General features: G+C 34.0%; 3 protein-coding genes across 3 annotated transcripts in view; all 3 read right to left on the reverse strand.

The window, feature by feature from the left end:
* Positions 1-9387, reverse strand: part of LOC117119291 (adenylate cyclase type 10-like) — a 70876-nt gene extending 61489 nt beyond the window's left edge. The window contains exons 1-2 of the mRNA XM_033264090.1: positions 8874-9387; positions 1052-1192 (exon numbers count right to left, since the gene is read on the reverse strand). Of these exons, the coding sequence (XP_033119981.1) occupies positions 1052-1192; positions 8874-9003 (271 nt within the window). The 5' untranslated portion in view covers positions 9004-9387. The remainder of the gene's footprint in view (positions 1-1051; positions 1193-8873) is intronic.
* A 4095-nt stretch (positions 9388-13482) lies between these two features.
* Positions 13483-16229, reverse strand: LOC117119292. The gene is made up of 2 exons (XM_033264091.1): positions 16067-16229; positions 13483-15270 (listed from the first exon to the last, which is right to left on the reverse strand). Exons 1-2 carry the CDS (start codon positions 16217-16219, stop codon positions 14944-14946), a joined length of 480 nt encoding a protein of 159 aa, XP_033119982.1. The 5' UTR covers positions 16220-16229; the 3' UTR covers positions 13483-14943.
* A 682-nt stretch (positions 16230-16911) lies between these two features.
* Positions 16912-26976, reverse strand: part of LOC117119293 (netrin receptor UNC5A-like) — an 11975-nt gene continuing 1910 nt past the window's right edge. The window contains exons 2-5 of the mRNA XM_033264093.1: positions 22853-22993; positions 21450-21512; positions 19308-20189; positions 16912-17016 (exon numbers count right to left, since the gene is read on the reverse strand). Of these exons, the coding sequence (XP_033119984.1) occupies positions 16912-17016; positions 19308-20189; positions 21450-21512; positions 22853-22963 (1161 nt within the window). The 5' untranslated portion in view covers positions 22964-22993. The remainder of the gene's footprint in view (positions 17017-19307; positions 20190-21449; positions 21513-22852; positions 22994-26976) is intronic.

Consider the following 26976-nt stretch of genomic DNA (forward strand, 5'->3'; position numbering starts at 1 on the left):
CGCTTCCGCTGGCCATGAATTAGATATTAACCACTAATCGAATGTAATCATTCGCAGTTACATTCTGCTGTGCTTTAATATTAATCCACTCATTTATTCATTCAGAATTTCAGATATTAACACCTAACTATGGGCATATCGAATTTCTTTGTCACATAAAGTTTGATAGTGTGGTCACAGCCTAGCGTATTTCGGTATTCGTTTGTTCAATCTAACTAGGGAGAATGCATACGCACGAACTATTTAAAGAGAGTTGCACGAGAGCATTAGGAAGTCATGTAGGCCTAGTCCTAATAATAGTGTTATTAATTTCACCACAATATGAATTGAGTATGTTGTGACACGGATCCATTATTATGCTATTAGCCGACTGTGGGCGAAAGAAAGGTGGTTTGGGCTAAGGAGTCTCTGATGATCAGAATTGTTCATGTCTGTTCACGACCTTAGGTTGCCTTTGACACGGACTGTAATAGGCCTACGTGTCCAATGAAACATGTGTGTGATCGTGTGCTGTGTTTTCAATCACAAAATTCTTTCGAAGTGGGCTTAGTCTTTAAAGAGCAGAACGTATACAACTCGAATTCTAACTCATTTTTAATTAATTAATTTTGTTTGTTTGTTTGTTTGTTTTGTTTTTTTGTTTTTTTGTTTTTTTTGCAACATTCAAATATTTTCATTTCAAATATTTTCAAATTTTGCGCTGAGTTCAAACGACATGCCATACTATCAAACTTAATGAATTTAGAGTCTTTGCAGGTTTCCTTCTCAAAACCTAGACCTACAAAGATAGTCAATGAAAATTCATAACATTGATAATAATCAACCAATTCAAATCAAATAAACACGGTTGATTAATAGAGTAAATTATTAAAAATACAAAAAAAAAAACAAAACAAAACAAATGTTCAATTTTACCGACAAGGATTTTCCAGAGCCAGTCACCATTAACCTAAGGACGAAGAACTTTTTTGTTAGTTCCCGTCATAAAGATAGGCCTCCAAGGACTTTTAAAAAGTCCTTGTACTATCTACCTCTCTTTTTAGAAAATCACCTGCAAATTTCAGGACGTCTCCTTCTGAGCCAATGATGTTCTCGACTATCGCACCCAGATAGTCGTTTAACGTCTTCGAAAGCTTGTCTGTTCCATTACTACGCGAACTCAAACTGTATTTTTCACAAAGAGCAGTAAAACCTACAAAATGAAGCAACATCAGCCTAATACTTAATATAAATGAATAAACTGTATTCTTCTTTTCGTTATCTTTTCATATTTGCTTTGCTATTTAACAACATCGACATCAACAACAATGTTCATCATTATCATCATCATCATCATCACCATCAACATCATTACTATATTATTATGAATTCTGATATATAAGATTGCATAATTAAATTACTGTACATAACCCTCTGTACCTTTAATAATACAGTACAGCAATATACTCTTGTAATAATAATTTAATGTTTAAAAAATATGTCAAAATAAGAACAAAATAAGATAGTTTGAGCCTGAAATTGGCCAAAAATAAGAACACTGAGCCAAGGCAAAATGTCACTGGTTGTTTTGTCGTAGGCCTATCACAGACCATTGCGTTGTTAATAATGTCACGGCGTTTTTAGTGAATAATTCATTTGAAGACGGCCCAGAGCAATTTAATATATTTTCGACGAAAACAGTTACCAAATATTCGAATAGGCCTACTTGTATAATTGCTCTTCTCGTCTAAACTCTAAGGAGACTTTCCTGAAAACAATTTATACAATATTATAGCCACTTCTCTGCATTTGAAACGTCGACACGTACTCAAAACGCAACCGTTTTTTTCAGTTTTGTGTGTGTAAATTGAATAATATAAATAACATTAATAACAACAATATAAAATAATAATAATAATAATAATAACAATAATAATAATAATAATAATAATAATAATAATAATAATAATAATACTGTAATACTAATGATACTGTAAAAATAATGATACTGTAATAATAATAATAATAATAATAATAATAATAATAATAATAATAATAATAATAATAATATAATAATAATATCCTTTTATATTGTTTAATTGTGTATCGGATTTAGCCTTTGAATATTTGTACAGTACTTGTTTTGTTATGTAAGCATTTTAGCCCTGAATAAATAAAAAAATAAATAATTAAATAAAAATTACATATTACGATGATGATGATAATAATAATAATAATAATAATAATAATAATAATAATAATATTAATAATAATAATAATAATAATAATAATAATATTAATAATAATAAATAATAATAATAATAATGTCGACGATGAAGATGAAGATTATGATGATAATGACAATGATGATGCGATGATAATGGTAATGATGATAAATAATGGCAATGATGATTTTATTTTATTTATTTAATTATTGTTTCTTTATACTGTAGACACTTTCAGTACTATTACACTGATTTTCAGAGTGGTACAGTTTAATCATAACAAAACTATATAGAATATATGATGATAATGAAAATGATGATGATGGCAATGATGACGATGATGATGACAATGATGATGAATAAAACTACTTTAAACTATTCTTCCTATTAGATGAGAATTAAAATAATAAGTCTATTTACCCCATGTGAATCATGGGTCCTTCTGGGCCAACAGGTAATCCACTGCTAACAGCACACAAGCAGGAGAAAAACTTCACTATCAATGTCTTAATATTGAAGATGTTTCGTACCAGCGTACCATTCAGAAAACCGATTAATTCCGGCATTCCAGACCCAGCAGCAGATGGTCTCAGGAACTATAAGACAGATAGAGAAACTCAAATTTTTTACTTGTCGCACAATCTCAGTATGATAAATACTGTGAGTAAACGAATGTATGTAAAAGTAATATACATAAAGCCTCAAATGCATAAGAGAGGCAGGTCCCTTCACCCCTACCCTTCTCCATTTAGCTCTACATTTTTAAATTTCAATGCATGCCGATGCCATGTATTGAAATAAGAAGTATGATAAAGATGAAGATGGTGATGATATTGATGATGATGATGATGATGATGATGATGACGCCGACGACGACGACGACGATAATACTGTTAATAATAGTAAAGGTTCCAATTCATGTACTGTACTTTACTGTATAACATATGGAGACATAAAGCATTCTGAAACTCTTGAAACTTGATCGTTTTATGTTGACATTAATTATGACTGTATTTTTTTATATTGCACTTATCATTTGTACGTTGAGGATGGACAATGACAGAGCCCGAAAGTGCAATTACACTTTATGCGACGAGACCACATAATTGCCTCGACCGCCTCGACAAATATCTGTCTTTGTCAGGACAAGGGAGGTCATTGAATGGACCAAAACTAAACCACGAATCATTCACCGTAAACCAGATACCTACGTTCTCCGGAGACTTTTGGCGAATGTGGCGATTCTGACCTAATAAGAGATGCTGTTCGAAGTAATTGATTAAAACGGAAATGTCAGGTTATTTTCCTTTCCTGATTACCGTGATATTAATGCTTGCTGATTGATCCGGTAACAAGCATACGAAGCCAGGATTGTCTAATCACAAAACAGTATGCGTATCTATTTTTATAAAAACATAATTCATAAGAAAACCGAGAAAACAAGAAAAATTGAGGTTGAGGTAAAATGTCAAAAGGTTAGGCCTATACTGTAAAATTATGTTACTTATCTGCCTGTGCAGTGATGTGACTATGCAATACACTCTATATACAGAAGAGTAATATGCAGCTGTACCAGGGGCAGATCCAGAGATGTCCAAAAGAAGGGGGGGGGGAGCGAAAGTGGAGGCCGAAAATGGGGCTGATCGAGACAAAACTACCCTAGGGTGTCCAGGGGCATGTCCCCACGAAATTTTTGTTTTCTAGTCGCCCGAAAATAACCTCTGATGCGTTGTAGGCGATCAATGTTTTTTTCACCCTAAATCCGCCATGTGTACAGTTTATTTTCTTTGAAAAGAAAGTGTGATAAATAACAAGAGCCTCAAACAGGCAAAAAATGAATAAAAGTAAGGATACTGAGTCTGAGAAAAATTTACTGGTTGTTACAAAAGGAAAGTGGAACAGATCAGGATATGTGACTACTACGCAATATATAACCTATAGTATGTATCATAATGACGGTGAAAACGAAAGATGTACGCTAGACAACCAATGCCTACATGCTATTAGCACTAAGGCGCAGCACTGTATTCATGCAATTGATAATTACCAGTTACTAACACTTTTATAGCAAAAGAAAAATTAATTAATAAATACCATTGGTTTTATTTTTTTTTAAAGAACTATCGAATAAACAAACGCCCCTCTAAAAAAACAATCCTTCTCAACAATAAATGCTCCGGGGCGTTTATTCGAATAAATACGGTATTAGAATTTTAAATTTATAAATTATCCCTATATAAATTGTGGACATTTATTAAACATATTTGTTCATAATTTTATTCATTTATTTATTTTTGGGTAGTAGATTATTATGGACCTATAACATACCGGTAGAAGTTTGAAAATGTCTTTTGAGGAGAAAGATATATACTGTACAGAGAAAGTGGCTTTACCAACAAGGCAATCTCCTTTTTCGTTTTATATGATTATAATCTGACATGAAAATTGTAATAAAAACATCAACCACAGAATCGCCTGTAGTAAGAAAATTACGGGTAAAGAGACAAAAAATTCAACACATACCGTAAACGATATGAGAGAATGAACCGCGAATTGGCTGTAAAATGTCGACCTATAAATTTATGTTCCATCAACCTACGTCGGATGAATTGGTAATATGAGCCCTACCCCACTGAGACACGGTGACTAGTGCCATCAAGAATTCCAGCTTATGAGTTAGCAAGCAAAGCAAGTCACGAGAACGACGTCGACGTCATAATTTATCTGACTGGTAATTTACCATAAGGGTGGCGGAAATTCCTCTCGCGATAATCATGCTTATAGTCGTTGAAAGCAGCAGACGGACGGTTTGTCTCCAAGCTGGAAGGAAGTAAACTAGGCAGACACCCAACACCTTTATCACGAAGCTATAGGCTACTTTATTAAGAAATACATACCATATCGCGTCAAACTTTACAGCTGATCAGTTTAAGTACGGTAGCAATTGTTTCAGGTAGCAGTAAACCGTAGGATACTACATACGGTAAAACAAACAGGATTGATCGTTCGTAAACAAAAAGAAGATTCGTTACTGCTGAGTTGGTTAATTTTAACGCAAATCAAAAGCACAACGTTTACTTACTGAGGCCGAAAATTTGAGACATTATGTCAATTTTGTGGATATCTCTATTCTATTGTATCGTTGCATTCACGGAAGCATGTGAACCCCCTCGAGGCTGGGTATCGAAATCCATTTTGGACAGAGCTAACGAGGCTAGTACTGTCATTATTGGGAGGATTGTTTCTACCCGTGAAGGTGATGGAGGTGGCTATTGCAGGTCCGATACAGAATGTGGATACTGGGCTAACGTCAAAGTTGAATGTGTGATTAGAGATAATAGTAGTTCCATTACTATTGGTAGTAATAGTATCAAAATAATTGGATTTGGATCAAACTCTGACTGTACTGAAACAAGCATACAAATAAACGGTATGTATATTCTACTGATAAAATTAGCTCCTGGAAATATGTATACATTGGAGGAAGTGAACGGAGAGTCTGCGGCTGTGCGTGTGACGACTCAGAATCTTGAAAACTATGACTATGTTAACCAATTCCCCGGAACAATTTGTCGTCAGCCAGAAACAACAATATTACCGACGAAAACCAAAATTCCGACGACACGGCAAGCAAAAACGTCAACATCTGCGAAATTGTTCAGCACGACGATAAATAGGATGACAACGAAGTTGAACATGAAGAAAGGTAACGATGGGAAAAAGGCTAATTTAAGAACCAAGACCACCACGGCTAAGCCAATAAACGCATCCAGCAAGAGTTCGTTATCACTCTTTGCATTTACCACAATGATTTTTACGCTTTTTGTTGCGATTTAAAAACGCCTTAGAACATGAAGATTTACAAACGCTGATCGTAATACTGGAACCATCACCGTAACAAGATCGAGACATCAGTTAATGCCTGTGTATAATAACAACAATAAAAAATCTTTGGCATTGAAATTTAGGACTTTTGGATGTAAATAATATCGCATTTTTTGGTTAAAAAAAAAAACATTGATTATATTTGACATGAAACAATCACGCACTGTTTTTGGAAGTTCGATGAACAAATATTTGTTTTCCTTTCTAAAATCCTGGCCGCCTGCAGTACACGTGTTGTTATTTTGTGAATAACACTTTGTTTACACTATCAAATTTTATTTGACAAAAAAAAAAAAAAAAAAAAAACAAAACTAAAAAAAAAAAAAAAAACTGTTGTATGCTCATATATAGACATGATGTGATGTCAGCATGACCATATTTAGACATGTCACATGTTTTGGTCAAATGCAATTTGATAGTGTGAACAGGACTTGACAATTCCATTTTGTTATCAATGAGATTTTGACCAAACGTAAGTTTAATACCTTTAGAAAAATTAGCGGTACCTCTGTTTCTAGATCACATGACCTCTTTACTCGTCATTATTGTGTTGAGGAATATGTATATAAATAACGATATAATATTATAATAATATTCAAACAGGTAAACTATTAGACTATATGTTAATTTTTCCAAATTTTCTTTAAGAGAATATCTGAATATAGACTACTGTACTTTATAAACAAGCGTCTGATATTTTAAGTCATTATGTACAAAATTATTAGATTACCGTCCTAACTCTTTTGGCAACGTGACAGCGTTGGTAGATGTTTTTCAGGCAATTTGACAGCAGTTGGCAGCAGACAAAATCTGCTGAGTTAATCATAAAGTCCTGTCCCGGCTGTCAAATTTTTATTGAAAAAATTATGACCATATATAGCAAAATGTATGCCTATATATAGCAATGATGTGCCTATATATGGTAATGATGATCACATCATGACCATATTTAGGCATATGTCACACGCTTTTGTAAATAACATTATGATGTAATGCAATTGTATGCAAAGTTAACTACCACTTTATTTATTCAAGCAATGTGCACTAAAAATACAAATAGCCCTAAGCCAAATATAAACTATTTTCTAGAATTCTGAAGATTTGATAACGATGTGATAAATCTGGTAAAATTATGTATAGGTATATTAGGTTTTTTTACGTGTCAAAAATTGGTTAAAGCATTACAAGTTGAACGTAATATAATCAGGCTCAATTTTGCATACAATCAACAAGTTAAAAGTATGTAAACTATTTTTGTTGAATCAAAAATACTTTCCAAATATATGGAAATTTTGTTAGTAATAACAGCTACCTTTCTTAAAAGTATTAGTTTAAAAACGTAAAAAATGAGTTAACATAATTTATATACAGTAATGTGTTACATTTTTTTAAACATAACTTTGTGAATTGTAAGACTTCTGATTGACACCCTCTTTACATATAATAATAATAATTAAGCCCAATAAGTTATTTAAATTGGAGTTCTTTTCAAATACCAAGTTAGAACTTTCTGACCGTTCGTTGATAACGATGTACTGTAGTTGCGAATCGAATGGTCGATTATCGTGACGGAGAAAGCAATCCGTTTACAATTACAGTATAATTATTATTCTTGAATTGTCAATTGCCGACACAGCCATGAGTGGGTTATAATGTACAGTATGCCTAATAATAGTATAACTCGGTGTTCTTAGTAAACCCATACCCTAATTTCTCCCATCCCAAAAACATCAGCTAATGAATAATGCCTCACAGTGTAGTGTCTGTTCAATCAGAAGTTTATTGTACTTAATTAATCGTATCAGAATACTATCTGTAAAAAAACGGTCAATAAATAATATTAATATTATTTACTTATTTTAGGCATATGTATACATTAAAAGTCTTGATAATTTAGTAATACCACGTATATTTAAGTATTTTCTTTAGAGTTTTTAACAAGTAGAGAATGTGCGAACATTTGATCGCTTCTGTGTTGGTGGTAACCAAATAGTCCTTAGAAATACGACCACCAAAGATCAAACTATAACCGCTGAAAGATAATAAATAAATTACATTGGTCTAGAAATTGGATCGTATGACAAATTTACCCAAGTTTTAGGTTGCTGTAGAATAGCTTTTTGTTCTCGGCATTTAGTGGCCCGTCAAAAAGCCTGAAGATTAACGTTTGCTTGTGACGTATCATACCAAACTCGTTTCTCAAATCTAGATATAACAAACAACGCGAGAACCCCTGACTCTTTGTAATAATAATATTAATATTATTATTATTATTATTATTATTATTATTATTATTATTATTATTATTATTATTATTATTTGAACGAACACTTCTGTAACAGTGGCACACGTCAAATTACGGTGCGTTCAAGACAAAATACAAAAAAAAAAAAAAAAAAAAAAAAAAAAAAAATCAAATTAAACTAAACAAAACAATAATTTGACCAAAAATATATCAACAAAGTGAAGGACATCAATGAAATTCGGAAGTAAAAATACAGACTGAGACGAGAACGAGAGAAAAATGAGGATATACAGTAAGTCTACAAAGATCTTTACTTTCATTTAGCACTCTACGTGAACTACGGTACTGTAAAGAAAATATTCCATTGCAAAAACAAATTGTTTTGTATTTCCGGGGGTTTGTGTGGGATGACTGACGGCACCACTGACACATGTCGGTCAGAAAAAAGAGCTTACTCGTATATAAATATTTATTACGCCTTAGTAAATAATGTATGAAAATTTATGTTACCTGCAGGTTTCAGCCCACCCAAATCCTACCTGAAATATCAGCAAACATTAGCATCCCTTCGAGACGTTGACTAAATGGTAGCTGCCTGTCCAAACTTGAGGGCGCAAGTACCAAATCTGGTACATGAGTTGCAAGCTGGTTCTGGACTTGCGGTAGCATTTTGAACTGAAGAGTATTGGCAGGCTAACGAATAAGGCCCTAAATAATCAAAACAATGGCTAATAATGATGATAATATTACTTTAATATCTGTATAGTACTTTTGTTTATGTTGTTGTACTACATACTTTATGTTGTAACTACAGTCTAGAAATTGATCAAGTTCTTTTTTGGTACTGTAATGTGTGTATCTGTACTTTCTAACCTCATTTTGATGCGATGTACAGTTAAAATGTAACCGTCCTTTGGAGACATTTTTTAATACCTTATTCAGCAAAATTTATTTTCTTAAAGTAGACGTCTCTGGAAGTTGAGAAAATAAATTTAATTTTGTTTTCATATTTAGCAAAAGGATTCTTACTAATCTTACCAAAAGCATCTAGGCGAAGGATATATATTTTAAGTCAATTATTTCAAAACTCCTAAAATAAATGAAAATGGCCATTTTACAGGCTAGCGTGGAAGTCACACAAAAAATGTTTTCCCGCAGTCCCGCCTGCATTTGTAAAATGTAGTCAAGTCATTTTTTTTATGCTCCTTCATAAGAGTGGAATTTTACAAAATCATTGTAATGAAATTAATTGCCTAATTATCATCATTATTATCAAAATGGCTGTGAGATCTAACAATGCAAATGATGAGATTTAATAAATTTTACTATTTCGTAGTATTCTATCAGAAAATGATTGAATCAGGAAACGGTCATATATAAAGATTATGTTACTCATTGCCATGAGGAATCCCATTATCCACTACTACTACAGTAGTTGAATTCAGGGGTGTTCTAAAATCAATCGCTAGTTAAATTATAGAGTACTACAGTGTTACGTCACGATACCATGTGATACTAATCCATTGCTATCGTTGCAAAATGAGTTCAGCCGGACGCCATTTTCTCCACTGACAAACTATATATATATATATATAATGTAATTATTAAGATGTTGTATCTTAGTTTTTCTTTGTAAATTTTAATTGATTAAATGTATGTTCGATAACTAATATTATGCGAGCTTTTGTGTTTTTAGTACATTTTGATGGTAAAATGAAATCATTCAGGCGTAATAAACGGTAACCAACGTATGGTTGGCGACAGAGGGCGCCACCTGGCGTTGTGACGACACGACTGCGGTACTCTATATAATGTTATTTTCGTTCCGAAATCGCCTTTATTGACGTTTGAAGGGTTCGCTAAACAAGGTATAAAGCTTTTTCTACACTATCAAATTTTGTCAAAAAAGCGTAACAAAAAACGTAATGGTAAATAAGAGTTTTAACATGTTCAACCTTCTTTTATACAATTTGATAGTATGTAATATGATGTCATCATACCCATATAATATGGGCACATCATATTTTTTTGTCACATCAAATTTGGTAGTGTAGACAAAGCTTAAAAAGTCTCGCTTTAGTAGAGCATGAGAAAGTCATTTTTACTCGTTTGTAATAACGTGTCTTATTATTATTATTATTATTTTATTAATTTATTAATTTATTATATTATTTTATTTTTTTATTAATTTTTTTTTTATAAGAATACTCATCAGATGGAATAAAAATAACCCTTATTTGACATTTTGCAATGAATGTAGGCCTAGAATTGGCAATATGTTACATCAGATAACAACGTTAGACAACTTTGTAGGGCATCTTGCAAAAAGGTAAGATCACTTTAATGTTTGTAATTTGTAAAGGAAAAAGCAAAAAAAAAAAAAAAAAAGCTTTTTAAAAGTTTTTAAAAAAAAAAAAAAAAAAAAAAAAAAAAGCTTTTTAAAAGTTTTTTTGGTTTTTTTTTTTGCCGCAACTATTTTTTCAATGAGTTCGAGAGGGTGAGGAGGGCAAACATATTTTTTAGGCCTTATAACTTAATAACATAATAAATAATTTGGTAAATAACTTGCATCAGATTTCTACAGTCTATAAGATGTTGGCATATGCTTATTTTTTCATGCTTTAAAAGGTGTAGTGCAATCATGATTCGCATCGGATTAATACTTCACTCTTTTAATTTTTTGGTTTATTTTCTCTTTGAAAACGACGGGTAAGATGATATTCTTTTCCCGGGTTTTATTTCCAGGACAAAAATGGAAATATATATTTACAGTAACAGTTCGCCCTCCAATTTGAGACCGGCAACGTTGGAACCTAACAGTTGGAGTGGTCCTGGGATTTTCCATTTTCCAGTAGAGACGGTAACTTTGAGTTAAAAGATTGAAATTGTTATTTGGTTCTTTTAAAAAGTTGTCTCGAATTAGAGGGGTCTCGAATTTGAGAATGCACCGTAATAAATATAGATTTTTATTTTTATGAAAATTATTCTCCTAACTCGTTTATTTTTATTATCATATTATTTGTTTTCTTTTCACATGCTTGTAATTTACTAAACAATTTTCAATTATATTCTAATAATTCTCATCTAGGCTTAGGCCTACGTAGGTAGCATTATTCATTTTTATCTTTTTTTTATATATATTAATTTTTTTTTATATAAATATTTAAGATGTGTTGGTCTGCATGTAAATAAAATGTTATGCAGGCTAGGTTTTACAAACTCATTGTTACGAGTTTTGTAAATGTTTTTGTGTATTTATTATTATAGCCTAGCCTAGGCCTCTCCTAGCTAGGCTATATAATAGATAGGATTGCCTAGCTAGAGTATGAAGCAGTGGTGTCGAATTGATTAATGAAATTCGAAGATGCAAATATAATATAAAGATAATTGTAAATGCCTAGGGCCGGCCCTAGTACTTAACTTAGGGGATGTTAGGCCTAGGGCCTATGGCTAGGCCTAGCCTAATTATTATAATAAACTAAATATGACCTAGGCCTAGCCTAGAGCTAGGCCTAGGCCGCCTATCTAGACTATACTAAGCCTATAAAATAGGCCTAGGCCTAGAGAGATTAAAGCTCTAATCTTTGTTTGCCTACAACAGGTTTACTACTACTAGAAATAAGCTCGACCTAGGGCTAGGCCAAGGCGTCTGATTACTAATAGTACAGTAATATGAAACACAGCAGGCCCAGGGGCGGATCCGGAAGTTTTGGTTAGGGGTGGGGGGCTATAGATATATGTGTAAAGTGCTATTAGATGTATGTATGTATATATATATATATATATATATATATATAATGGGTTCCAACACAGGAGTGGATTTTAAATTCCTCCAGAAGTCGAAATTTGTGAAATTCGAATATTGTTATAGTGACTGCATTAAGCTTTCAAAACAATCTGATAGTACTACGTTGAAAACAAACTGAATAAATACACTTTAAATAGCTTTAATTTAGTATCTGTATATAATTTAAGAAGAAATATTTGGTAGACACCATTAAAAATAATAACTGATGCCTAGTTGTTGTTGTCAAGTGCAAGTGGATTTGAATAATTATTCATTCATTAAACAACATTTATTTCCGTAAATGTTAAACAATATTTATAGTAAATCATTATTATAACAAGAATATATGTAAATAAATTAATAATATGAAAAACGATTAACTAGGATCTTTAATGGCAGATAAAAATATCTTTTCACGTAGGACACACACAGAAACAACATAATTTAAATAAAAACATTAAAAAGGCAAATTATACGCCATGCTTAAAATATTTGAACCACGCTTCAAAAAAATATTAATGCAAGGGCCAAATGCAAGGTCAATAAACAGACTTAGCGTGTCACTTGCTATGCACTAAAATAGCAATTGTTTGCATCCACCCTTAGATTTTGTGCACCACCCTTAAAATTTTGAGGACATTTTATGAAATTTTACCATTCTTTAAAAATCCTGGTGAAATGGTTGCCATGGGGAACATAAGACAATGAAGAGGGTGAAAACAGTTCCATAATAAAAATACTGTCCCTAAAGGTAAAATTTGACAATGTTAATGAGAACCTCAGACGACAAAAGAATTCTTTTAAAAATATGTTTTAAATATAGTAGTAGTATCAGACGACAAGCAATCAAGAAAAAACTAAACTGGAACAACTCTCTCGACACGAAATGTTTAGTGTATCATACAAACGTACGAACTGACCACAAGCAATCAAGACAAGACTAGGCCTAGACAAGAACGACTCGCTCGACACGAAAATTTTAGTTTATTGTTAGTTTATTTACAAACATTCAAATACCTCTGACCGCAAGCAATCAATGAAAGACTAGACAAGAACAAACCCGAGCGACACGAAAAGTTTAGTGTATTATACAAACGTTGAGACCGCTACACAACGGCCTTTGCTTCGAGATTTGAGCATGAAGGCAAGGCAAAAGCAGCTTTATAGCTACGTTTTTTTGTCCACAGATCGGTTAAAAAACGTATTTCATTCTTATTTTATCACTAAAAAACAACTACTGTAAAATGTTTAGCCCATAAATGTGATGTGTGTGAAGAAAACGTTAAACAATATTTTAATTTGGACCTTCAAAAAGCAGTAAAAAGAAATTACTATGACATTCTAGGGGGGCTAAAGCCTGTTTATCCCCCCTCTAAATCCGCCCCTGAGGCCTGTGTGTAGGCCCAGGCCTAGGCCTACAGCCAAGCCATAATTATGTTTGGCAAGCGGTCTGTGGATCTCCTGTGAGAAAAAAGGCATAAGATGACCGAAAAGGCATTGCATTAAAATGTATAGGCCTACATACCTTTCTACGGCGTGTGTATCTAATAATATTGTTGTGTTTTGTTTTATCAGTTCCGGAATACAAATCAATTTAACGATTCTAATGTTGACAAATTTCTTGTGTTTAGTGAAACATTTATTATAGCAAAAGTACATTTTGAAGGCCAGGCGTCACGCGCGTGCATGACCATCTACGCATTACGTAACGCGCACACAATACGCATTAAAATTGTTGCTAGGCATAGAGCTATTCGCGTACAAGTACGGTAGTCTATTTTCATTGTATTAAACCTTTGCGGCTAACATATTCTGCTATTTAAAAGAAAGAAAGAAAAGGAACTTTTTTTTTTTTTTTTTTTTTTTTTTTTTTTAAATAAAAATAGAATAAAAAAAGACATAATATACATTTATTTCATGTCAAACCTAATGTATTAACATCGTAAGAAATTAGTATTCAATATTATAAGAAAAAGGGGGAAAAACAGAATAGCCTATGCCTCTACGTAGGCCTAGGCCTACTAATTTCAAAATAGAAAAATAGTTTGATGTGTAATTAATGTTAGTTAATGCTTGAATTAGTTTGTATATCATAACATTCATAAAATATAATTTTACTATTTTTTGCTCAATGAAAATTCACAATCACTTGTAAAATTGCTTATAACAAAACACTGCCGAAGTACTTCTCAAAAATAGGTTTTTCTCTGTAAGGCAATATTGAAGAAAAACATACATATATATAGATATATATATATATATAGATATATATTATATACTTTACACAAGGTATGGTATAATAGGAAAATAACAATAATTATAAATTGTATTAAATATCAGAGAGGTTATAAGGTCTATATTTATTTATAACCGAAAAATGTCGGACAACTTTAACAGAAGTTAGTCTAAGTTATGTTTTATTATCAGCATAAACAATTGTTGCATTTTATTTTTAAAGAATTAATATGAATTCCAACTTCTTATGGCCAGAGTTCCCAAAAGAGGAAAAACCACAAGTACAGTACCAAGGAACAAGCGTGTCCCTCCCAGCCAATCATGTTGGTCCAATCAAAACACAAGTGTGAGTTGTCTAATCAGATGACGAAAGAGTAAACACTAAAGCCGGTTCTCACGAGAGCACCTGTGTGAGAACGCCCGATTGGTTAGCGCTTACGTATTCGGATCGGGATTTTCTCGTATGGACGCACGGCAGCTAACGGTTAAAACAGGGTTCGGATCCTGCTAACCGTTAGCTGCCGTGTGAGAACATAGCATAAGCGAGCCAGCCAGGCACGAGCTACGAAACCTTCAATGGATGCGATTCAAATAGCCGAGGACTCTGATTTTGCTATCAGTATTTCAGTTATAACGTCTTTTCGTCCGATTTCCTCAAAAATTCTCTCCAAATTATTCCAGTCTGCTGCATCGTCTCCCGAGCGAATTGATTCCCATATATTGAGCAATTCATACGTAGCACTTCGTCTAGTGTCTTTTTCTAGCTTCGGTATGACGTCATCCAAATTTAATTTGTGAGCAAACATCCTCCAGTCGGACATGCCGTCCGGGTCTAATAAACTTTTAAGAATCAAGCGTAGAGGTTGTTTGAGAAGCAATGACGTTCTTTTAGGCTTAGGTGGTAATTCGTCGTTCTAGAATTATAAAATGTAATAATTATTAGGTCTACTCTCTTAATGTAAAAGAGTGAATTTTCACTCGAAAATAGTGCCTACAGGGACCACTCCAATTTCACTCTTTCTCGAGTGAAAATTTTCACTCTTAAATAAGTTAATATTATTCTTAAAATAGTGAAAAATTACTAAAATTGACTCTGAATAGAGTGAACTCACTCTCTCTATTTAACTCAATCAGGAGTGGTCCCTGGTAGGCACTCTTGCACTCTTTTTTGACTCTTTTGCATTATAGATTAGGTCCGCTGCATTTACATTCTAAGAAACATTTTATGACATTGTTGATTGGAGGGAATCAATTAAGAATGAGTAAGTGACTCACGAAATGATGATTTTTGCCTCGCTGTTGTTACTATTGTTATATTGCTGCTATTGTGCTGTTGTTCTTGTTATGTTATTGTTGTTGCTATTGTTATTCCTAATGTTATGAAAGTTAGCATTGTGAATGTTACTGAGAATATTAATAAATTAGACCTATGGTATTATTATCGATATTTTTCACGAAAACCTAAGCAATACGTTTATGAAAATATTTGTTGAAGTTGAAAAATATGCATGCTACTGAAAATTGACTTACATAACACTTATTTCATCGTGCGGAACAAAAAATAAAATTTAAAAAACATTTAGCTGAAATTAGAATACAGTAGACAATACCATCATTTAATTCGGCTGGACTGAGGTCAGAGGTGGCAGCACCAAACACTTACAGAATTAGAACTGTACATTGAAAAATAAAAACCATAAGAGTACTCACTGTGTGGGTTAAAATTTGAAGCGTTTCACTGTATTTTTTAGATTGGTCACCACCCTGCGTCACGTACACACTTGCGCTTACGTTTACGCTGTTACTCCGGGGCGTCCTCGACAACTTATATGCTTTAGTAACATAATTATTCTCTCTCAGCATTTTCGCAGCAACTGTCTGCAAAAAAAAGATGTGAATACCTGCATTTAACTTATTGAAACAATTTTGTTCTTGAATAGTTTATTTTATGACGACTAAATGATTGTCAGTAAACCGTTCTGTCACGCGGCGTGAGAGTTGGTGAGGGAACCCATTGTGCAAGATATAGTCATATGTGTATCGTTTATTAGGTTGAGAATTTCATGAGCAGCTTCATATTTCCAACTCAATATTTTTAATGAAAAAACGGCCGTGGGTCCCTCAATAACTTTTAGGGTTTTAGAGGAGAGGCCTAGTTATTGATTACTGTGTTCATTTCTTAGTCAGTGGCAGATTCAAAGGCCAGCAAACACCCCCCTCCCCGGTCAGGGAGAACAACAACAACGCGTCGGAGATAAAAAAAATAATATATTTTTACATATTAGTAGACTCTAAAATCGATTAAATATGCCTTTGAAACCCATGAATTGTCAACATTTTCAGGGCCTTCCCTGAACCACTTTAAAAACATTTTAAACGACGTTCGACCAGGCCCACTTTGGTCTCGTCGGGGAAATCTCCCCCTTGTCGGGGCATCTCCCCCTTCCAACCAGATGTGTATAAGAGACAGTATATATATAGATATATATAGGCTACAATATTTTCGCATTTTTAAACTTTAACTTGCTATAAATTAATAATAATTCCTTTTAGGATTACAATACATTACGCGTAATGGACTTTCCATTTGTATCGATTAACCAGGGAGTAAACGGCGTTAGCTTGATGCCCTCTAAGCTTTCTTCCTCACAGAAAACGTTCTGTAATAATGACCACGTCAAACAATGTATGTTAAGCCCTCAGACAAATATAAGCCGGTCTCACACGTTGCGATTTTGCTTATGATAATACTACGACATTTACAACTGGAATTTGTTGAACATGTTCAAAAGTATACGATACCCTTCGATTCCGTATAACTATCCGTGTCGTGTCTTATACATAAGCCTAATACCTCTCTCACCCGGCCCAAATTCTCGCGCACCAGACGATATTAGGTGTCGTGGTATCGCAGCTTGTCGTAAGCATCGCAACCTTGTCGTAAGCATCGCAACGTGTGAGACCGGCTTTAGGACATACCCGTAGCCAGGTTCTTCCAAGGGGAGGGTGAGGGCTTTCTGGGCGTGAGGTCCACAGTCGAGGCCCCGGTGGGGTCGGCGAAACCCCAAAAGCAAGAGGATTTTTATGCTTTATGGGTCTAAATAATACTATAAAAGCAGATATGTTTAAAAATGTCTGTGTCTGGGTGGGTCTGCAGTGCATTAGTTGGGTTGGAGGACTTATTTGGAAAATTTAAAGAGGGGGTTTCGCCAGAAAAGAGGGGGTTTGCTACAAAAGGGGGTTCTCCCGAACCATAAAAAACCCCTGGATACGGGCCTGTACAATGTAATTATTAAACAAAGATCACTTTAACTTTCTTGATTGAACTAAACACTGGTTCGATACACGATACTAGGCCTCCCCCAGTGATGGATCCAGGAATTTGAAATAGTGGTGGCTCAGGGCAAGAGCTGACTTGGACCCAAGGAATCCAGTACCTAATCTAGAGGCGCTGGGGGTCGTGGGGTGCTTAGTTTTTCGACACTTTGGGGTTAGAAACAATTCAATACAATTGCGCACATCAGATGCACAGGCCTATTTATATGGATTGTGTTTTGTTCGGTGATATTTATCTAGTAATCTAATAATAATAAAAATAATAATAATATGCACCATACCCCATCATATCATTCTGACGTGGATAGAGGTTTAATATTGCTGCTCCACGTCTTTGGAACGCTTTGCCTTGCTCAAACATATTATGTCTATAAATGTGTTTATAAAACTTTAAAATTGCATCTCTTCACCGAGCGTAACCTTGATGTTCCTCTGTTGAATTTGTATTATTTACAAAAAAAAACAAAAAAACAAAAAAAAAAACATGATACTACTTTTCTCTGTTCGCCGCAATGTTGCTCTTTTTGCAGTGCACGGTAGTTGAGCCCTGGGCTTATCCTGGGGTGGAAGGTGCCGATGCTCAACATACTGCCTTTGTGCATACTTAGGCCTATAGGGGAGCAACACTGCCTCGATAGGATAATTAGTATACGGATTCTGCTCGAAATTCTTTTGGGAATTAATATGGATTCGGTTTCTTTTGTGGTGAAATTGTCACTGCGCCTTGAGCACCATTTGTGGAGATGTGCGCTTTATAAATCTTTATTATTATTATTATTATTATTATTATTATTATTATTATTATTATTATTATTATTATTATTATTATTATTATTATTATTATTATTATTCGCTTCCGATCGAAAGATAGAGAGAGAGTAGTACTGATAGATGATTTAAACTACCAAAGTTGGGCAGAGGTAGAAATTTGTGTTTATATGACCGGCACTTGATGGCCAGAAATTTAACTCTTGGACTTATTTGAAAGAATTTTCTTTCATTAAAGCCATTAAAGGGAAAGAAAACCCCTTTCAAGTATATGGGCTCGGGACAGTGTCCCCCACCCCTCTTCACTCCGCCTACTCCTCTATCTCTCTCTCTCTCTCTTTCAGGTAATTTTGAAAATTAATTCATTCCTGTTTTTCTTCATAATTCTGAGAAATATTGCTATAATGTTAGGAATTACTGTAGGTGATGCATAACCGAGGGCTTTCCTGTTTCTACATATATTGGTGGCGACAGTGAGCGCTATGGAGGGCATTTGCACCCTCCACCCCTCCCTCCCATCCGTCGGCAGGCCTGATTCCCGTCGTCCGACGCCATAGACAAAAAACAAAACAAATTCTATATTGTTCTAAAAGCATAATATGACCATAAAAGGAGGAAAGAGTTTACATATCACTCCATGGGCCATACTAGGCCATAACCTCTCCATGAAAAACCCTATCAGGGAGTTTTTATTCGGATCCCCCTCCCCCATCGGACATTGGACCCTGTTGGCAAATTTCTGGAGGCACCATTGTCTCTACATATAATAATTTTAAAACAGAAAATGGTAAACGAAATAATTGTAGAACACACAATCGAAAAGTAGATCTTCAGAAGATTAACTTACGTGCAACGCATCTGCAGTTTTATGAACGAAATACAGTCTTAATATCATGTCGGTGCTAGAATGATGCAAAAACGAGGAATACACAACTAAATTCATGAATATCTCCAACGATTGGTCTGGATTTGCCGACGTAGCAATGCTTGAAAACCCTGTAAAATGTGATATCATTATCGAACACCTTCCATCTCTTTTGATGACAAGAACATCGTCTTCTTCTTCTAGATTTGTAAAGTGCATTTCTTTACTTGGCAAAGACGACGTGAACATCGGAAGCAAGTTGGTACCTTCATCGTGGATGTTAGCACAGTGTTCATACGAAAGTACGACACGCTCAAGAAACTGCATGCCATGCGGCCCACAAAACACTGTCGGAGATGCTCGTATCTTACCAGGTTCAGTTAGAGGTATACCTATCTGCTCTGTAGCGACGTATATGTATATAAGCTCAACTCCTCCTCCAATTGCTCCTGGAGGGATCAGTAATCGTATCCCCATATTTTCCATACGTAGCATTCCCCCATCCTTATCAAATAAACCAGCAATGAATCTGTTCGACGTATAACAAGCGTCTCGCCACGCGCCCCGTTCTAGTAATTCAGCATGCCATGCTTTAGCTTTTGAAAGTAAACTCTCAAATTCAATGTCATCTGAAACATTCGATACACTACCAGCGTCGCTCTCTCCAGCATTGTCTTCATGTTCTTCTACTATTGCAGCATTATGACAAGCATATAGGCTATCAACTTCTAAATCTTCATTTACATTTGAAGTTCTTTTTGTAATCTGTTGTTCTATTTTCTTAACTCGATTTCGATTCTCTGCAGAAAGATTAATTCCACTTGATGAAGCGCGATGCAAATTTTGCTCAGGACCTTCTTGTGGCTGTAAGACAAAATACGACAGCAGACCACTTGTCACTGTAAAATTAGAGGATCCAATGGGCCATCGGGTCTAAAGTCCCCTCCCACCGACACACACATACATACATACACAAGACTAGCAGTATATGAAAAGAAATAAAACCGGACTCAGAAAAAAGAAAATAGTATTGAAAGCGTTATGATATCTCAGTATTTTTAGTGCAATCACTGATGGAGGTATGAAATAATTATTTAAATAATTATTCTATACCTCCATAGTCAATAATAGTATTTACAAGTATTCTTCTTAATGCAATGGTTTTATTGTGTATATAAATTTTGGTTTCACTTGTACATATTAATTTATTTAAAATTTTTATATTTTTATATTGACAATAATAATAATACAATACTAAAATTTATTTCAATTTTCAGTGCTTTCGTGATTTAAATGTTAGTTCAGTTTAAATGATAATAATTAACAACTGTAATGAACGATATTACTTCGTAATGTATTGTTTTCATATGTATTTTGTATTTTTTATATCAATTTAATTTCTTTTATTAATATATTACAATTTTTATATCTTTTACAATAATAATAAAATAATAATAATTATTATTATTATACTATAATAATGGTAATAATAATAATAATAATAATAATAATAATAATAATAATAATAATAATAATAATAATAATAATAATTTCAGATATAAACCCATAATAATTTCGATTTTAATAGATTTAATTTAACTGGTTATAACAATTTCATATTTTAATATTCAGTGCTGTGATTTTAAATTTGTGTCCGTTTTCAAATGCATTTCCTTCTTTTTGTTGGACAAATAATTATTTCAGCATTCAGTATTCAGTATTCATGAGTATAAAAGTAGTAATTGTATATTGATTTTTATTTAACAACGGACTATATTACCCCGAGCCCGCCCCAGAGTTTGGTGCTTCGCACGACGCATGGACCTACCAAGGTCCTCCCCTGTGAAACCTTGTGCATATTTTCGCTATTATTATTTTTTCTGTTTTTTAATATGTGTGGTCTGAATATTATAATGTCAGCGCCTTGAGACGATTTTATTGTGGAAGATACAAATATTTTCAATTAACATTATATTATATTTTCATTATAAAACATGATACAATTTAATCTTCATAGCATCATCATCAACATCGTTATTAGGCCTATCATCATTATCAGGAGTAATTTTATTGACGTCATCATCATTTTCGTTATCACTATTACCCTCATTATACAACACATACCAATGGTATAATGATGCTGTCTTCCGTGCCCCGATTCATGTACAGACATGACCAGAAGCTGTCCTGTGAAGAGAAACATTTAAAAAATTACATCAAGATTTTAAAAATCGCAAATGTTGTACTAAAATATATATTTAAAAAAAACAAACAAAAAAAAAACTCCAATTTATTACTAACCAATTTAAGAGTCAATCTAAAAGACCAGAGTATTATTCAACTGTCCGTTAACCTGACGAGATTTTTTTTTCTCAAATAAATTATTAATTTATAAGTAGGCCTAAATATCCAACACAAATAAACAAATTAGGCTGTTTATTATTATTATTGAATTTATTCATTTTTTAGCTCAGGAAAGTGCATCCTTAAAGACAATTTAGACGAAGAGCGTCTTTTTTAAATAGCATGTTTGTGAAGATAAGCGGTTTAAAACGGTTAAAATGATTCATCTTCCGAACCTCGAGATCAGGGTTTCAGACCCCAGTTGGGCATTTCGCTAGTGGACATTTCTTTGATCAAGACACTTTATTTACCGTCAAACCTTGGAAAGAACCTCAGTGGGTTTAATCTCGAGAAGAATCCCATTTCGAAATGAAGTCAACTTTTTTGTTTGCAAAAGTAGCCTCGAAAACAAGTCCATCTCGAAAAGAAGCATGAGCTTCTTTTCAAAATAGCATAAGCTTTTTTTCCAGATAGTACTAACAGTACACTCTCTACATAAAAAAATAATTAGCAACAAAATATATTAATACACACTTGGTCTACACAGTAATAGTCAAGGTAATTTAATGCAGGTTACTCCAAAAATCAGACCAATTTTACAGTAGCCCTATTTTATTGTTTTAGTAGTAATTAGCAAAATTTACAGCATTCATTAAAAAAAAATAAATAAAAAATAAAATTCCCACTCTACTTTACAAAAGTAGCCTCGAAAAGAAACTCATCTGGAAAGGAAGCCCATCAAAAAACACAAAAAAAAACCAAACAAACAAAACAAAAAATAAATAAATAAATAAATAAATAAAGCTAGGGCTTCTCTTCAAGGTTTTACTGTAGGCCTATATTAGACCTACTTCAGTCTATCCAGCTGACTACCAATCAAACTGCTGGGAGTAACCTGCGATTGATCCCCGCCCATGGGAAGCATCACACCACAGAAATTGGGGACAAGGCTCCATCCCTATAAACCCCATTGGTTCGGTAAGGATACACTTCGTGATTCTTAAAGTGTACAACCCTAATGAAATAATTATGAAAATTTGAGTTACAACCAGGACAATACTCGTACGCCTTATCAATTTTAACCTTCTTTTATCCACATCATCGCCCGTATTCCAAAATAAAGTGCTCTCTACTTGTGCTTAAGTACAGTACAGTACGCTTTTAGCAGCATTAATTTTACTTACCCTGTATATCCAAATATACCATATTATGAGAATTACAAATAGAATAACAAGACATATAATAGCATAGGCCCATCGTGGAAAATCAGTTCTTGTTTCCTCGGTCGGATCCATTGTATTTTTAGTTTCAATTGAATTTGCTATCTAAAAAGAATACGAATAAAAAAAAATTGTCAACACTTTATATTATTTGCAGTTAAATATGGTACAATATTACGGGATAATTAAGCCGTATAGGAGACAATAAATCAAAATATGTTTTACGTTGTTTGCAATACCCGCAATTATACTATTTCGTAATATTAGGCCTTTGTATGTGTATAATCCAAAACCGGTGAATCAAAAAATTAATAAAAGAAAATTACAGGGGTGTGCCAGCCGGAGGACCAATGGGCAGTGCTTAGCGTCCGGTGAGCTGATTTCCCCCACTTCCCTGTCGGGAAGAAAAATATTTATATTTTACGTAAACTTTCAAATCGAATAAATAAGCACATGAGACGTGTAAATCGACATAGTTTCCGGCCGTTTATCTTCGCCCGACACGCCCACTTACGCTATCGTTGTCATAGTCAACCCCCTCTTCCCATCTGACGAGCAAATTTTGGTGTCACCCCTGGAAAATAAATGGCAAACAATGAAAAAAAAACTGATTTTATGTCATGTTTTTGTAATATTTTCTCTTACCTTGAAGCGGTTTCGCGCAGCGGGGACGATTTGGTTTCTTTGCCTTGAGGTGGGGTTTCAATCTGCTTAGGCTATGTTCACATACACGGCGTAAGGCTGGCTTAAGCATGGCGTAGCGTACGCCTTTGTGTGTGAACTAGGCAGTGGCGTTGTGAAAGCCACTCACTACGCCACGTCCTTGGCGTTATTAACGCTACCTGGCAGACCCCAGATTAGCTAACGCCACTGAGCTAACGCCAGTGATGCTTGAATGATTTGACCTCATTTCAAGAGATAGACCAATCACGGTTGCAATATATTAGCTTCTTTGGTCTCTTTCCTGTGCTCTCTATAAATGAAATGGTAAAGGGATTCTTTTTCTATTGCATTTTACTTAGTTATAATGTATATGATTTGTTGTGTTTTGTAAGATATTTTAACCTATTTAGACTGTCTATTAAAACCTGCAACACCAACAATGCTAGCTGAAAAAAATCAAAGTAAAATTGTTCATTTAAAATACAATAATCATTAAGTTCACTTCGAACAATTCACAGATTTAAAAGTTTTACTGATGCACTGTTAATTTTACCACAGTTAAGAACCCGTACATTATTCAAAACTTAAAACTATTCCCCCATAGGCCTATATTACTACTAGTTTAACGCCAGCGTTAATATAGCGAACGCCGATTGTGTGAACACTTTGGAATTTTAATCCGTGAATTAGCTTACGCCTGGCGTAAGCTACGCCAGTTTACGCCTTGTGTGTCAACATAGCCACCTCATCATTAAAACGTTTACGTTTGCTGAAAGGAGTCATCAAGCATCAGGCATCAGATGGCTTCAGGAAATCTCCAGTGAAGAAATATATCGTCGTATATCACAGACAAGGCAAAAGGGAAATTTCAAAAGCTTACGAAAACGATAACGAACACGAATACGTCATTACCTTTATCGCTTAAAACATTCTTGACAATATGCTGTGGGAGCTTAATATGATCCGTGATTCATGCAAAGGGCACGAATCGCCTACGCAGTGACATAATACGTATGCTACTGTAGGGGAAGGGTTGTCTGAAAAAATTGATGACGTAACAATGTCGTTATCGTTTTCCTAAGCTTGCGAAAAAATAAAACAATTCAATGCTTGGGATAGCTTGCTCAGTGACAGTGTCTGCCAAGAAAAGTAGGCCGAGGCCTAGTCTCCCAAATGAAACTCCAGCTCAGAAGAAGCTCATCAAAAAAAAAAATTGACGAGTTAAAATAAACTGTGGAAAAAGTACACGGATATCGCAAGTCAACAGCAAAACACTAGATCCATAAAAACTCCTGGTAACACTTCGATTTGTTTGTTTTGTACATTTTTCACACAAATAGCATACCAGCTCACAAGGCTATAATTGTTAAGTTAGATTTTGCTATATGTATTAACTGCCCCTGATTGTAGAATAGGCCTGTGTTAAATCATAGACCACAGATACTCTATGCAGACCACAAGTTTGTGGTGATTGTAATTCCAACTATGCTTTCAAGGTTTGCCATTCCCACTTAGCAACAGACTTTCTTATCACTTCTAACTCATTAGCATGAATAATTGTTTTTGAATAGTCACCAAAACAGTACATTATATCAGTTCAGTTCATGGATTCAATGCAACAGGTTCTAGAGAAGAAACTTGTGTAAATTTATATTGAATTATGTTCTACGATTATAGTTAATAAATAAGATTAAATTAGTACTCTTATTGGGGATACAGTACTCTCATTTAGTACATAATCATCATTATTAGCACTGTATAGATGCTGTTGATTATAGTATGATAGTAATCAGGGACCTGATACTGTATAATAATTGCAGTATATTATGTCACTGTAATGATTATTTATAATAATCACCCCTTAGATATGAATTACCTTTATTTTTATATGTTTATATTTTCTATTTTATTATAATGTTGTATAGCATGTATTGGTATTCTATTTAAATTTATATAATCATTGTCATGTGAACATGTTTAGATTATATTGTCCGTACGATTGTTGGTTCGGCAGGGTGTTCTAAACTGTTACATTAATCAGGTCAAACTGGTATCTTGCTCTAATGCCAGTAGGCGGTAATGTACTTTTGAGCTGTGTTCACGTAAAAATGACTATGATAATTGATTTAAGTTTAGTAGAATATGGTAACATTTAAATACATATGGAACAGTAACCATTAAGGTTTTCTGTAGTGAGTTCAACTAAACTTACATTTTTTATCGTTAATTTGTTTATGTTAAATGTTTATATGCCATTGAATAGTTACTATTTGTAAATAAACTTTAGGAAGTATTTGAGAGTACAGCTATTTAATATCGGCCTACTAAGGCATTTGGTAATTAGACTAAACATCTAAAATTGAAGGTTGCCAAAGCCATTTGCTCTCATTCATAGGTATTGTTTATAGTGTTGCTTAGATAATCTTTGCTATGTTCCTTTATTAGTATTACAGTATATTGCTACTGTATTATAGTTATTATCGTTTTATTATATTATTAATATTAGCATTATCTATCATTATTGATAGTATTATTTCTTTTATTGTTCATATTACTAAGATCGTTTGTTTGTATTGCAGTTTAAACCGTAGGCGTCGGCGTAGCGTATCGTACGTAAGGTGACAACGTAACGTATCATAAGCTAACGTAACACGTTACCGGTACTTTAGGTTATGATATTGTGACATCATATGACACAGTGGATGTACACCGTGCAAAAATAAAGCATGTACCATTTATGTTAACTCTACGTTGTCTACGCGTTTGATTCATTTCTACCTCTACCAGAACCGAAAATGGTACCGTAACGCACAGGGTGCGAGGTTACAATAATAATAATAATATAAGTATTATATTTTCAAAGAATAGCTGTGTGTTTCTTACACAATTATACACATCCCACGCATCAAATGTAGCTGATCAAGGCACCTACTTGAAACCGAAGTGCTAAAGGCTATAGAATTTGGATTGTTAACAAATATAATGAGTAGAATTATAAGGGAATTCCCCAGTGGGACAGGACTCACAGCGGTACTTTATGAGGTCACATTAATACCTGTCTCTTATACACATCTAGATGTGTATAAGAGACAGATTTTGGTGTCACCCCTGGAAAATAAGTGGCAAACAATGAAAAAAAAACTGATTTTATGTCATGTTTTTGTAATATTTTCTCTTACCTTCCCTTACCGGTTTCGCGCAGCGGGGACGATTTGGTTTCTTTGCCTTGAGGTGGGGTTTCAATCTGCTTAGGCTATGTTCACATACACGGCGTAAGGCTGGCTTAAGCATGGCGTAGCGTACGCCTTTGTGTGTGAACTAGGCAGTGGCGTTGTGAAAGCCACTCACTACGCCACGTCCTTGGCGTTATTAACGCTACCTGGCAGACCCCAGATTAGCTAACGCCACTGAGCTAACGCCAGTGA

Source organism: Anneissia japonica, unplaced genomic scaffold, assembly GCF_011630105.1.
Source record: "Anneissia japonica isolate Jap-2015-1 unplaced genomic scaffold, ASM1163010v1 scaffold8272_len249160_cov157, whole genome shotgun sequence".
In the NCBI taxonomy this organism is placed as follows: domain Eukaryota; kingdom Metazoa; phylum Echinodermata; class Crinoidea; order Comatulida; family Comatulidae; genus Anneissia; species Anneissia japonica.